The 14,403-nt window shown below is 41.0% G+C and overlaps 1 protein-coding gene across 1 annotated transcript; it reads left to right on the top strand.

Annotated features, from left to right (window-relative positions):
• The first annotated feature begins 471 nt into the window (after nucleotides 1-471).
• On the top strand, nucleotides 472-14,177 carry trpc4apa (transient receptor potential cation channel, subfamily C, member 4 associated protein a). Its single transcript, XM_044024463.1, has 18 exons — nucleotides 472-619; nucleotides 2,638-2,766; nucleotides 2,853-2,969; nucleotides 3,094-3,151; nucleotides 3,267-3,322; nucleotides 3,483-3,611; nucleotides 4,723-4,924; nucleotides 5,065-5,250; nucleotides 6,392-6,534; nucleotides 6,616-6,747; nucleotides 7,550-7,608; nucleotides 7,698-7,883; nucleotides 8,021-8,111; nucleotides 8,253-8,393; nucleotides 8,491-8,602; nucleotides 8,994-9,106; nucleotides 10,144-10,350; nucleotides 12,236-14,177. Exons 1-18 carry the CDS (start codon nucleotides 494-496, stop codon nucleotides 12,371-12,373), a joined length of 2,325 nt encoding a protein of 774 aa, XP_043880398.1. The 5' UTR covers nucleotides 472-493; the 3' UTR covers nucleotides 12,374-14,177.
• Nucleotides 14,178-14,403: the final 226 nt, after the last annotated feature.

The raw sequence follows: 14,403 nt of genomic DNA on the forward strand, positions 1-14,403 counted from the left end.
ATTATTTGTATTATTGTTCTCGTGCCAGTCCCAGGTTATGTCATGAAGGGCATCCTGTGTAAAAGCAATTCTCCAACAAATCAAATACACAGTTTATTCGCTGTGTCAAGCCCTAGACAAGGAGAAGACACAAGGAAATTTGTTTTATAGGTGGAGGCTTATGGGTTTTTTTTTTGTCTCCCTGCCCTGTAATTGTATCCTTTTATGTTCACATATACTGTATGTAAATTGTGCAGAAACATTAATAAGCTAAACTAAGGCTACACATACCAACTTATTTTTATCCTAAAGAAAATGTACACTTGTTTAAACATGCGTATGGGTAGAGGAGTATATTACATTTCTGCTAATAATCATCCAAACCGTGGACCTTTAACAGTTGATGGTTGCAGTATCAGCCTCTGCCAGCAGGGGTCGCATAATTGCCTCCAACACTTCACATCAAAGCCTTTTCACTTCCTGCTCGAGCAACTCAGTTCAGGAAGAAGAAATAATGGCGACGCTTGTGGGGTCCGAGTCCCCTTGTACTGGAGCAAAACGAAGAAGTTGTCACAGCAATATTGTCACTAAGTTCACGACCAGTAAAATTAGTGGCCAGGCTTTCAGTCGAGGCACACAGGTAAGAGGAGCGATGCGTGTTATCTCAGTAATCACAGCCGAACGTTGATCCACTGACACCAGGGACTTGCGCTTGGACTCTGGCTGAAAACGAAGGCGTTATCCTGGGATGGTACTAGGAATGTAGTCGCCCATGTCAGCCTTCGATTAACAGTTAGCCACAACAATGTGGGACGTTTTTGTTAAAATATACGCCACTGACGTCTGTATTACCGTGTCGTTCGCTGACAAGACAAATAAGGACAGCACTACAACAACCGTAAGACTGTAGTCTTTTGTTGTCAGCTCTGCGGTAGCTTGCTAGTGCAGGCCAGATTAACTAAGTCACAAAGTCAGACTTTTAAATGAGATGTTATGTGCAGTGTGTGGTAGTTGGTGTTACATGAGAGCCAACCGTGCAGTTACAGAAGCACTTAATCAGCCAGTGTTACTGGGTGGCAGTAATGTGTGCTAATGTTAGCAAACATGGTAGCATCAGCTAGCTAGCTAAGGCAGCTGAACAGCGTCGGTGATTACGTAACGAACGACACAACCGTAACTATCGTCCATAAAAGGATAAGCCACAACAGCTGTGTGGACACGTTAGTGTTAACACGTTGTGTTTTATAATTTTACATGTTATTTGTTGCTTTGAAGATATTATTGGGTTACTTTCAGCGTGATGTTAGTTAACGTCAGCAGCCCATGCTATGCTTATGTTACACTTTCTACACGATTACACAAGAAGTGCCAGTGTCGAGTCATTTACGTTAGTGATTTTCAACGTGAAACTCTTTATATATTGTGTAATGGTCGTCTTTGGTCTGTGTTGCTTAGATGTTTTATATGTCAGTGCCACTCAATGACAACATCACATCTTATCAATGAGAGCAATGAAGTCTGGCAGTCATTATTTACGAATGCTTACTGCAATATGGTTTAGCAATTTAAGGAGTGATTATGTAATAGCTCTGCTTACCCCTGATATGTACCCCACAATATTTCCATATGTTTAGGCTTTATTCTGATATACGAGATATGTTGTAAAGCTGCACACAGGTTGAAAGGTTTTATTTGAGGTGCTTCTCAAAGAACAGTGACAGTACACTGTACATACTATACACTGTAAAATAACATACTATGACCTGTCATACATGTTTAAAATACAGTTATTACCTTTCATTTCAGATAATACCTGGTATATTACTTTGGCTTTTTAATGTTAAATGAGGGATATTTGCATGTTAGCGAGAAAGACATTGCCTATGACAGGTATAACACAAATAATCAGACTTAAAATTAAAGTGGTTTGAAGTGACTTATTGGAAATATAATTTGATCTTCTACCGCTTTATCCTCCACGTGAGGGTGGCTGGGGTAGCTGTGCCAATCTCGGCAGACTGGGCGAAAGGCGGGGTACGCACTGGACAGTTTGCCAGTCCATCACATGGTCAACCATCCACTCTCGCACTCAATTCACACTGTCCAATTTATAATCAAGATAATTGCGTTTACAAAAGCCACTTAATAATACTTTATATAACCATATTTATAGGCAATTTCATTGTTTCTAACCAATGTTAATATCCTCCCTTAAAAAGCTCAAGAAATAACGCATTATTATTATCTGAATTAAAAAGGTAATAACTGTATTGTATAATGTAAATGGAGATAATTTATCGGCCTTCTTTGAGCACAAACATTACAAAAGAAAACTTTTCATAGAAACAACCTGTGTGCGGCTTTATATTCTGATATATCTCATATATCTAGACATAGACTAAGACTATATTGAGATATTATTTATAAGCCGTATAGCCCAGCATTACTTTTAAGCTTGACAGAACTATGGATTTGAATAATATGATGTATATCAATATAAAATGTGTTTTTATCCATTTTATCCAGCCCTAATGTGCAATGTGATAAATATTCACATTTGATCAAACACTTTTACCTGTGTTTTCTTTAAATATCTCAAAACTGCAGCCACTACTTTCTGACACTGTTCAAGTTTGCCACTGATCTTTTGATTTGCAGTTGCCAGGAGGTTTGCTCCTGGAGAGAGATAAACGGGCCAAGTGGAATGGCATCCCTACTCTGCTGCAGAAGCTCTATGAGAGCAGCCATCCCAACAGTGACCTCTCCCACGCCCACAGCTTTCTTAAGGTAGACATGAAGCACAAATTCACCCACCAATAATGCAATTGTGAATGTGCCTGGGTAATGTCAATGACCTGTGAACAATTTGTCAGGTATTATCATCTCAGCTCTCCATGGAGGCCATGTCCTTTGTCACAGAGGACAGGAAGACCGCTCAGGAATCCACCTTTCCCAACACACACACCTTTGACCTTTTTGGTGGAGTCGATGTAAGTGAGATTTCTTGAAACTTTTCAAATTTCAATGACACTTGAGAATTATCTGTCATGTAAACTAAAGGACACTATAAAAGTAAAACAGGATTGAATACTCATTTAACTGTTTTCCTTGAAGCTGCTTGTGGAAATCTTGATGAGACCCACACTAACTATGCAGAAGAAAAAACCCAAAAGTAAGTAGGAGTCACATTCTCACTGTGCACTGTCTGCTCTCATCTAGATTTTAAAATGTGTTCACATGATCATTGACTTGAGTTTGAACTACAGTTTTGTATTCTGTTTCAACAGTGAATGATGACCTGGTCAAGGACTGCCTTAGCGTTCTCTACAACTGTTGTATATGTGTAAGTCAAATGTCGGGTCTTTTATATCCTTGCTTCAACTTAGCACATGCATTTAGTTCATAGTGTTTCACTTGAACTTAGTGTGTGCAGTTACATGATCTTAAAACAAACAGCCTTTATAGATAACAATAAAAATGTTTGTTTTTTTTCCAATTCATAGACGGAGGGTGTTACAAAGAGCCTGGCAGCGAGGGATGACTTTGTTTTGTTTCTCTTCACCCTGATGACAAATAAGAAGACCTTCCTGCAGACTGCTACCCTTATTGAAGATATTCTCGGAGTCAAAAAGGTGAGTTATATTTTAATGTAGTTCCCAGGTTTAAAATAAAACAGAATGTGTAGCCCCGCTGACTCTTGAGAACGTCTGTGTGATCTTAAACATGTACGTTTCTTAAACAAATAAATGTCCTTGTGTGTGTGTGGGTTCCTCCGGTTTCTCGGGTTTCCTCCCACAGTCCAGAAACATGCAATATGGGGATTGTGTAAATTGACTGTAGGTGTGAGAGTGAATGGTTAATTATCTCTGTGTGCGTCCCTGTGATGGACTGGCGAACTGTCCAGGGTGTGACCCCGCCTATCGCCCTATGTCAGCTGAGATTGGCACAGCACCCCCTGTGACCGTCATGTGGAGGATAAAGTGGTAGAAGATGGATGGATTGAACAAAGGCATTCCATTGAGGAATTCTAAGCATTTGTATACATTATTGTCTATTTTCAGGGGCTCAGAGATAATTGGACAAATGACTAAAAAGCAGTTTCATGGCCAGGTGTGGCCCGTTACCTCACTATTCCCCATCAGAACAAGCAGATGAAGGTCTGCAGCTGACTGCAAGTGTAACTTTGCATATGATGGCTTTTCATTGAATATATGTCAATGCAAGTGAAGAAGGCCGTCATTCGACTGAGAAAACAAAATAAACCTATCAGAGAGATGATTGCAGAATTCTTCTGAAGGTGAAGAAAAACCTCTTTTCAACATCCAGCCGAGTCAAGAACACACTTGAGGAGCTAGGTGTGTCATTTTCTATCAAGAGATGCCTTCATGTAAATACAGAGGGTTTACAACAAGGTGCAAACCACTGATGGCAGTCAAGAGCAAGATTAGAATTTGCTAGAACATATGAAAATAAGACTCACATCTTTCATTTCGAATTCATTGTGGTGGTGTATAGAGGCAAAATGACAACGTGTCTTTGCCCAAATATATATGGACCCAACTATATCGATATTGAATAATGTAGAAAAAATATTGTGGTGAGATTTTTGTAACACCAAGATTGAAGTGGGTGCTTCTCATGATCTTTTCTGCTTGTCAGTCCCTGATGACCCTTTTCTGTGATGCCCCATAATGATTCCAGTCTACTCGAACATTTTTAACTGGTCATGTCTTGCATTTTAAGGAGATGATCCAGTTAGAAGGTATCCCCAACCTGTCAGGTCTGGTCCAAAGCTTTGATCAACAACAGCTGGCCAACTTCTGCCGCATCCTGTCCGTCACTATCTCAGAACCGGATGTAGGAAATGACGACAAGCACACCCTGCTGGCCAAAAATGCCCAGCAGAAACGTAATGCTAGCCCCTCACGGGCAGAGGTCAATCAGGGTGAGTTGTCTTTATTATTTCATTTTCTTTGCAAGTCTTTTTTTACTGTCACTACTCACACAACAGCAGTTATATTTTTTTATAATGTGTTTTTTTTGTTTTTTTTTTTACTAATTTCCACTAATTTTACTGAATTGCAGTAACTCTGCTGAACATCCCGGGGTTTATCGAGCGGCTGTGTAAGCTGGCCACTAGGAAGGTGTCGGAGGCCACAGGAGCTAACTTCCTGCAGGAGCTTGAGGACTGGTACACATGGTTGGACAATGCTCTTGTACTGGACGCACTTATGCAGATGGCCACTGAGGAGGCGGAACAAAGCAGTACAGGTGAGGCACCAGTCATAATTTCATGAACTATAGAGTTGGGCAATTTCCAAATTGTGATACTGTATTCTGTAGGGGTGTCACCATCTGTCAGTTATGACATACAACCAATGATCTTAGACTAAACTAGACAAGTCAAAAAAAAAAAGAAGGCAGACCCATCTGTGCTAAATGAGAGAAGAAAAAAAAAGAGATTGAGAACTGAACTGTGACCTGAAAATCAAATCAAATCGAGAATTTGGAGAATCGTGACACCCCTAGTATTAGGTGTTATAGGGGGGACAATGGCTCGGTGGTAGAGCGAGTCGTCATTAACTTGGTGGTTATGGGTTTGATTCCCGACTACGCTAGCCTACATGCCGATGTGTCCTTGGACAAAACACTTAACCCCATGTTGCTCCTGGGGGTTTGTCGGTGAAGGTTCTGTCGTCCTGGTCATAGTCTTCTTCAGTAGTTGGCTGTAGGTGACTGGACTGGGTTTTGGGTGCTCTCCTCATGTTGTTGTGTGTATGTTAGTTGCCTGGTTGTGCAAGGTTCTGATGATGGTGAGTCTGTGCTCAGGTTGGTGTTGAGAGTCGAACAGCAAGGTATTGGTCTGTGTGGGTAAGTTTCCTGTAGGGTGCTGTCCTCACGGGTGAATTAGATGTTCTTGTCTATGTTGTTGATGTGGTCTGTAAAGTGTTCCAGCTCCTGTGTTCTGATCTTGACCCAAGTGTCGTCCACATATCTGAACCAGTGGCTAGGTGCAGTTCCTGTGTACAAGGCCAAAGCTTTGCTTTCCACCTCTGCCATGTAGAGGTTGGCCACTATGGAAGATAGAGGTAACCCCATAGCACACCCAGGATTTTGCCTGAAGAAACCTTTGTAGTATTGGAAGCAAGTGGGGGTCAGGCAGAGGTCAAGCAGGGAGCAAATCTGGTCTGAAGTGAGGTTGGTCCTGGTTCTTGCTTAGGCTAGTGATTAGCATAATAGCAATCCCAGATATATGCGTTCTCTCTGTTTAATAAAACATTAAATCAGTCCCTCAATATATGCGTGTGTTTTTGTTTTCATTGATGAACGAAACTGATACCATGGCTATTTTTATATTCCGCTGTATATTATAACATCATATCATAACATCAATATTACCCTTCACTTTCAGAGTCTTCAGATGAGAGTTCACTGGCTACAAGCCCATTGAGACATCAGCTGCCTCAGTCCATGAAGATTGTTCATGAGATCATGTATAAAGTGGAGGTGCTCTATGTGCTGTGTGTCCTCCTCATGGGCCGACAGAGGAACCAGGTATTTGACAACACATCTCCTCTGTGTGATGGAGTGTAGTAAGTTAAAGTTGTCTGACCACTGCTTCGTGTTTCTGCACAGGTCCACAAGATGCTGGCTGAGTTCCGACTCATCCCTGGACTCAATAACCTGTTTGACAAGCTGATCTGGAGGAAATACACCGCTTCCAATCATGTGGTGCACGGCCAGAATGAGAACTGCGATTGTAGTCCAGTATGAATTTAAAAACCTTTCTAACCTTCCTAATTTCAAACATGTGATGCTTTATACCAAAAAAAATAATACCGCCGCTGTGTTTTGTAGTACTATCTATGTATGTGGACTCCCAGTGTGTTGGACTGGTTGTCAGGCCACAGGGGCAGCAAGCAGCAGCTGACTGTGATTGAGAAAGACTGATGAGATGAAACATTAGCACGAAAAATGAGCTAAACTATGCAACTTGTACACAGTTTAGAACGTGTCGTCCAGTTGATGATGATGAGACCGATGCACAGTCTTGCATGATGTGTAGGATATGATTCTTGCTTTGTTCCACATAGCCTTGGTGCTAATATGTTAGGCACTCTGCTGCTTGTTTCTTATGTGAAGCAGCAATAGAACAGTTTACTAATGGAGTTGAAGGAAAGATGGAACCTCCACCGCAGAAATTAGTCCTGTAAACACCACAGTGGAGCAATTCATGATAAATGTATTGTTTTAGAGACTAATTCTTACACACACAAAGAGATAATGATGATCTTAAACATGTCAATAGACTTGTATATCAAGGATGTGCTTGTGTGTCTGCACTTTAATGTAGCCCTGTGTACAGTGTAGTGTAGCCCTGTGTCTATGAGAAAGAGGAGGAGTTAGTGGGTGTGATGGTTGATTAATGCATATTCCCATGCAAGTCTCAGCGCACAACCAGCTCTGTTGTTTTAATGTCCGTCCAATGTGTTACATTTTCAGTCCTATTTTATATGGCTATGGTTGGTTAAATATTTTAGAGTAAACACAATTTATTCCCATTTTACAGGAAATATCTTTTAAAATCCAGTTTTTGCGGCTGCTCCAGAGTTTCAGTGATCATCATGAGTAAGTGACTCTTAATTGAGTTCATCTTGGATTTGACTTTTGGTTTTGAGTAGACTTGATAAAAAAAAAAATTGCTGTCTTTGTTTCAGGAACAAGTATCTTCTACTGAATAGTCAGGAACTGAATGAACTGAGTGCTATATCCATGAAGGCTAACATCCCGGAGGTGGAAGCTCTGGTCAACACAGACAGGAGCTTAGTGTGTGATGGGAAGAAAGGCCTTCTCACACGTCTCCTCACTGTCATGAAGAGAGAGCCTCCAGACTCATCTTTCAGGTCCATGATCAATATGCAGCAAATGATGTTGGTGTTTAAACTGTCAAAAATACTTTACCACATTGAAACACCAGCCTCTGCTATTTAGAAGTAAAAAACAACAACAATTTCTCAAGATTTTTCTGCCCTTTGTGTAGATTCTGGCAGGCAAGGGCAGTGGAAAGTTTTCTCAGAGGAGCCACCTCTTATGCAGACCAAATGTTCCTGTTGAAGAGAGGATTACTTGAGGTAAAACTCTATGATATACATGATTTTTCTCATTTCTCACCCCATCTATCACTCAGATCTGTTTGAGCAGGGTTTCTTTTAAATATTAGTTTGATATTTAATCTCTTAATTAAACCATTGCTAACTTCCTTCTCTTCACAGCACATCCTGTTCTGCATCATAGACAGTGGCTGCACATCCAGAGATGTTCTGCAGAGCTACTTTGACCTGCTGGGCGAGCTCATGAAGTTCAACATTGATGCCTTTAAAAGATTCAACAAATATGTTAACACTCCAGAGAAGGTATGATAAAACGTATTGTATATGCTGGACTTATATAAAGCCATTTTTCAACATGGATTTAGCATGTGTCTAAAGTGATATGATTTTCTCTCTGTAGTTTCAGACCTTCCTGACGCAGATCAACAGCTCCTTGGTGGACTCTAACATGTTGGTGCGCTGCATCGTCCTTTCATTGGACCGCTTTGAGAGCCAGACTGAAGATGTCAAAGGTGGACTTAGAAAGTTTACACATATAGACGAGTTCAGGGGCCGCAATTCACCTCTATTTTCATAATCGTTCAATGCGTTGATTATTTTCTCAATGAATTGTTCTGTTCATAAAGTGTCGACCAGTGTTTCCCAATCCTTAGAATGATGATGTTCTCAAATGTTTTAGTGATTTATTTTGTTAAATGGAGCAAAGAAACCAGGAAATATTCACATTTAAGAAACTGACAAATCAGGGAACCAGTTTAAAGTTCACTTGTTTTGTAGCTTCGTGCAGAGTTGAAGACCTCCTTGTTATAGTTTTAAGATCAGATGTTGGCGGAAGTCCTCACGATGTAATGGGTTTTTTCAGTGATTTCAGTGTTGTGTGTGTGTGTGTGTGTGCTCCCTCAGTGGTGGAGGTTCTCTCCGAGTGCTGCCTGCTGTCCTACATGGCCAGAGTTGAGAACAGGCTCTCCTTCCTCTTTCGACTGATCAACATCATCAACGTACAGACTCTCACACAGGTCAGGTCTGGTTTCAGTCTTTCAAAAGAAGAAATACGTTCTTGAGCTTGCAGACTTCAAGGGTTATTTCAAGTTGTTTAAGTGTGGATGTATGAGAGACTGCCACATTATCAGCACCAACAACACCATGCATGCCCCTGGTCACCTGGCCAGCAGGATTGAAAGGGAAAACAGGTTTTAGCTCAATAAAATCTATGTCTACTTAAGTCTATGATGTATAAAAAGTGTGTTTTCCACTGTATCTTGCAGTGAGACAACCTTTTCCAATTGAAACAGCAGATGGTTAAACATTTACTCTCCAAACCGCATCCAAAGTCATAATCAGCATTTTTTAGCTTGCAGCTGCTTTGTTTGGTAGCTTTGTCACTGATCTTCAATCTTACAGAAATGAAGCATTTCAAACACCAAAGTCACACATAAACACATATGGACTTACAAATGGAGGCAGAAGGGATTCAACAACTCTGCTTTTGGATTGACTGTCTCAGGGCTTATCCACATGGATACAGAAAGTTCTCTATACAATCGTTTTCTTTTTCTTTCTTAAAACATTTTCCCTAAACATGGCGTAGTTTCAAGAAATGACTTCATCCACACCAAAATGACTAATGCTGCCTCAGAAATGCACCAAATACGGAGAAGGAATCATTGAGCATGCATTTTTTTAAATGATTAAATAAAGCTCATTCAACAACAAGCCAGGGTGTCTAAGGACAGAGAATAAAAGATAAAATACAGGGAATAACCTCCAGAATACAAGAGGAAGAAGATGATGACGAAGATAGTGAAGTGTGGGAGAGAGTCTGACATCGTTTTGAGTCAAACACAAGCGTGACGTCCCATTCCGGAACCCGTTTTCTATAAATAGATTTTCAGTGCTCCCAATATGTCAGTTCTGTATGGATAAAAAGCTGATACTGAAAAACTGAAGCAGATTCTCCTGAACGCGTTGTGTGTTGTGTCCCTCAGACTGGCCCTTTGCACAAGGGCACAGTCAGCACAGATGTCGGTTTCACGTCGTCCTCTTTTCTGTGCAGGAGAATGTGAGCTGTCTAAACACCAGCTTGGTCATCTTGATGCTGGCCAGAAGAAAGGCTAAACTGCCCTTCTACCTCAACGCTCTGCGGGAGAAGGAGTACGCTGAGAAGTACCCAGGCTGTCTGCTCAACAACTTCCACAACCTGCTGCGCTTCTGGCAGCGCCACTACCTCAACAAGGACAAAGATAGCACCTGTCTGGAGAATGTGAGTATCTCAGTCTTTCCTGTTAAGGTGAAACTACACTATGTCCCATGTGTGCTTGCTCTAAAAACACACTGACAGTTGACCATTCACTTTGTTGCACAGTGCTTCTACCTGTTCTACAAAATGTACTTCATGACTGCTCCAATATTATTAATGAACAATATTTTATGTTTCAAGTAGTTATCATTATTATATTCTAGTTTGTAGCCACAGATTAAAGTCACACGGTGGAGTAGGGGCTAGCACTGTTGTCTCTGAGCAGGAAGCTCACTGGTTTGAATCCTGGTTGGATCTTTCTGTGTGGAGTTTGCATGTTCTCATACAGAGGATACAGTGGTCGACAATGAAGGAGTGAGAGCCATAAATGACACTGCTGTACATTAGAGCTGCAACGATTGTTTTCATAATCGATTCACTTGTCGATTGATCATTTGGTCCATAAGATATCAGAAAACCTTTAAAAAAATTTGATCGGTGTTCGTCAAACCTGGAAATGATGATGTTCTTAAATGTCTTGTTTTTTCCACTAACCAAAATGATTCACTTTGAATGATTTCTTTGTTATCCAGAGCAAAGAAATCAAGAAAATACTCACATTTAAGAAGCTTAAACAATCAGAAATCATGAAAAAAGCTTTGAACCGATTAATCGATTATCAAACTAGTTGGCAATTCATTTAGTAATCGATTAATAATCGATTAATTATCGATTAATTGTTTCAGCTCTACTGTACAGTTTGTTTCAATGTTACAGTGATCACTCGGTCAAAAACCATTTTGTTTTTATGTGTTGACGTTTAATAAAAATCCTTCACCGCTGTTAAAAATGAACTTCCAAACTCTCACTAATTCTGTTTCACATCAGGAAAACAAAAAAAATTATATTTCAGTTTTTCATTGAACTATAACCACGTGTGTAACCAGCTCTAACTTCCTCACCTCCATCCTCTAATGTTGGTTTTTTAACTGTTTATCAAATGAGTACTATAATAATTGATCCTGAAATTGCGAGATCAGATGGAGGGTTGATCAGTTGAGCTGCTGCGTACCAACCTGACCTAACATTCATACATGTTCTGATGGTGGGAGGAAACCCACGCAGACACAGGGAGAACATGCAAACTCTGCCGTGAGGCAACAGTGCTAACCAGGTCTAACTACTACACCACCATGTCACTCTATTACCTTCTTTAACCCAATGTGAGCTACGACTGATTCAGTTGACATGCAGGAATACTGCAAAGGTAAATAGGTTTCACACGGCAGACGAACTGTCTTACACGAGAAGGCTGAACGCTCTTTCACATCAATGGAAGTGCAATTAAATAACGGATGAAGTTTGATGCGCCTTCATTATTCACATACAGCAAAATTACATCGACATCAAAGTGGTGACACACTGAAGAAAACGATGCTTACAGCCTGTAATGCACAACGTGTTTATGCAATGCATCATCTTCATTACACAGACCAGCTATCAATCCACATGGCTATGTTTTTATAAAATAGTTGAACTTATATGATGATAACATAAGTCAAGTGGTTTATAAATATTAATGTTTTTACAAATTGAATGGGAGGTTGCATAAACGAAGTGTGGTGGTGTGGTGGAAGAGTGTGGACACTCACACACACACACACCTTTCCTCACTGATGAATGTGAAGCTTGTTATTTTAGTCATGCTACTGCTGAACATGCTAACCCTCATAGCTGGTTGCAAACGTCCATTTCAAGGCAGCGTTACCTGGCGTTTGGAGAAGAGTGACGTGTGTGTGAAAGTGAAATCATCAATGTAGAATCGACCGTGTCTGAGTAGCGATCTTCATTCATCATTAGCACACACAAACCTGCAGTCAGCTGGTTAATGACGACTGTTTCCCCTCAGAGCTCCTGCATCCCCTTCAGCTACTGGAAGGAGACGGTGTCAGTGTTGCTGGTCTCAGACAGGACTTCTCTGTGCGCCATAGCCAGCTACATTGATGAGCCTTTCATGGATCTGGACAGAGACCTGCTGGAGGATTGACCAGCAGCATGTGCACTCATGGTGCTAAGGGTGAAGCAGGGCAGCGGGGGTCACAGGGAGTACGGACACCTTAAGCTGGTGATGATGACTCCACTGAGCTGAGCCATTCAGGCGCCTTTGACTGTGTTACTGGATGTAAAGACTCACCCGTTTGCATGGAGGCTGTCATCACAGATGGACGAGGACCTAAATAACCTGTCTATCATCTTCTCACTGACTCACTGCTCTTCGTCTAAGAGAACCTGTACGCCCATCCCAGAATCAGCGACGCCGTTTAACCGAGGGAACGTTGGGACGTTACACCTGCTTTGGTTGTTTGCTTTAGGTGTAATTCAGATAGACTTTTATATAACCTCTACAAAATTCTATCAAGAAAACAAAGTGTATGATTCAACAAATGATATGTTATAAAATATGAAATGTCATGGACACGGTTGGTTAAAGGCCACATTAGTCATCCACATATGTAAGTTAGTGGTTAGAGGTTCCTTCCCCTCTGTCTCAGTGCCACTCCACTGCCTGACCTGTAGGGGGAGCCAGTGAGACGGGACTTTTTTGTAAGGGTCTTGTCAGTAAACAGCATTTTTTTTAACCTGTCTGTGGGATTTTTATTAGGTGGCTGACGTTCATTGGTGCTTTCTGGCTCGTCTCGGAACATTAAGGTTGTGGGTCAGCCGATCGCTCTGGGCTCCTTTCACCGAACACCATCCACTGTGTCGTTGCTTCCGAAGCTTCACACAGAGACTCGTCCCTTTTCCCAGGTTATTTTCTGACCTGTTTTTGTGTTGTTGTGGCTTTTAGCTCTGGATAAACTGTAGAATAAAACATTGCACAGATGAAATTGCTCATATTGTTTATTATATTTTAACACGTGTTGATTAAAACACCATTATTTGTCCAGAATTTGTACCCATGCTGTGAGAGATGCTTTGGGAAAGCTTTGAGAATAAACTATGCAGGTGTTGGTGTTAACATAGAACTCTGAATGGTTTCACATCCACACATGGGTTCTTTTCCAACATGGTCATCATAGGTCTCTTTCTTTGGTTTTCCTCAAAATCTGCGATGCGACCGCGCACCGAGAATGACAATCCTTCTCTGTGACCGCTCTGTTGATTGAGCATTAGCACAGAGAGCACCTGTGTTTGTGAGTCTGCGGCCTGATGTGCAGCTGCAGATGGAACAGACATGTAGTGTCTGGCATTGAACACGGCCCCGACCCATGACAAAGTACAAATGAATGAGCTACCTCATAATTTATCCTTAAAGCATACAGATCAAATCACTTCTGATGACACGTGTACAGTCTGACTCCCAACGTTGTCATGAGCCATGACATATCCATGTCCATGTAAATGTGTAAGGGTGTTTCTATAGTCTACTCCTGATGCTTCGGCTAACTATTGCTATGCTGCCTTTGGATGCAAACACGTCCTTTTCCCACTCCTCAAGCCTTGTATTTGCTTTGAAGCTAAATCACCAGAAATGTCTCCTTGTTTTCTAGCTTTCAATCGGCATGTCTTAAGAATCTCTTGAATAGTTATGCACATTCTTTGGAGGCTTAGTTCTTCTCTGTTGTCCTTTGCAGTGAAGTTGATGCAAGCACACTTTGTTTTCACAGGTTCTCGGCTTCTGACTGGATGTAAAGTGAAAATAATTGTTTATTGACCTGATGTGACTTAACATGGGCTTTATCTGCATTGGTGTTAAGATTAATAATGCTCACCATGATGTAAATCCCTCTCATCACTTCAGCAGTGTGTTGCTATAAAAACATGAATGCTGTGAGCTCTACAGTCCCTGACTTCTGTAGCTGTGTGGTGTGAGTTTCTGAGAGAGCGTGAGATTCCTGCTGTAGGTGGTGTGAAGTTTTAAGTAGGCCCTCCATTTCATACATCCATACTTGTGTAGGAAATGGTCAAAAACATGCTGCAAAGTGTTAAATATAAGGCATTATTTGACTTTGATTTTAGGTTTTTGTAATGTTTGGCATGAGAAAATGATTGAACACACTTTGCAACCAACTCTAA

Source organism: Solea senegalensis, linkage group LG4, assembly GCF_019176455.1.
Source record: "Solea senegalensis isolate Sse05_10M linkage group LG4, IFAPA_SoseM_1, whole genome shotgun sequence".
NCBI classification, from domain to species: Eukaryota; Metazoa; Chordata; class Actinopteri; order Pleuronectiformes; family Soleidae; genus Solea; species Solea senegalensis.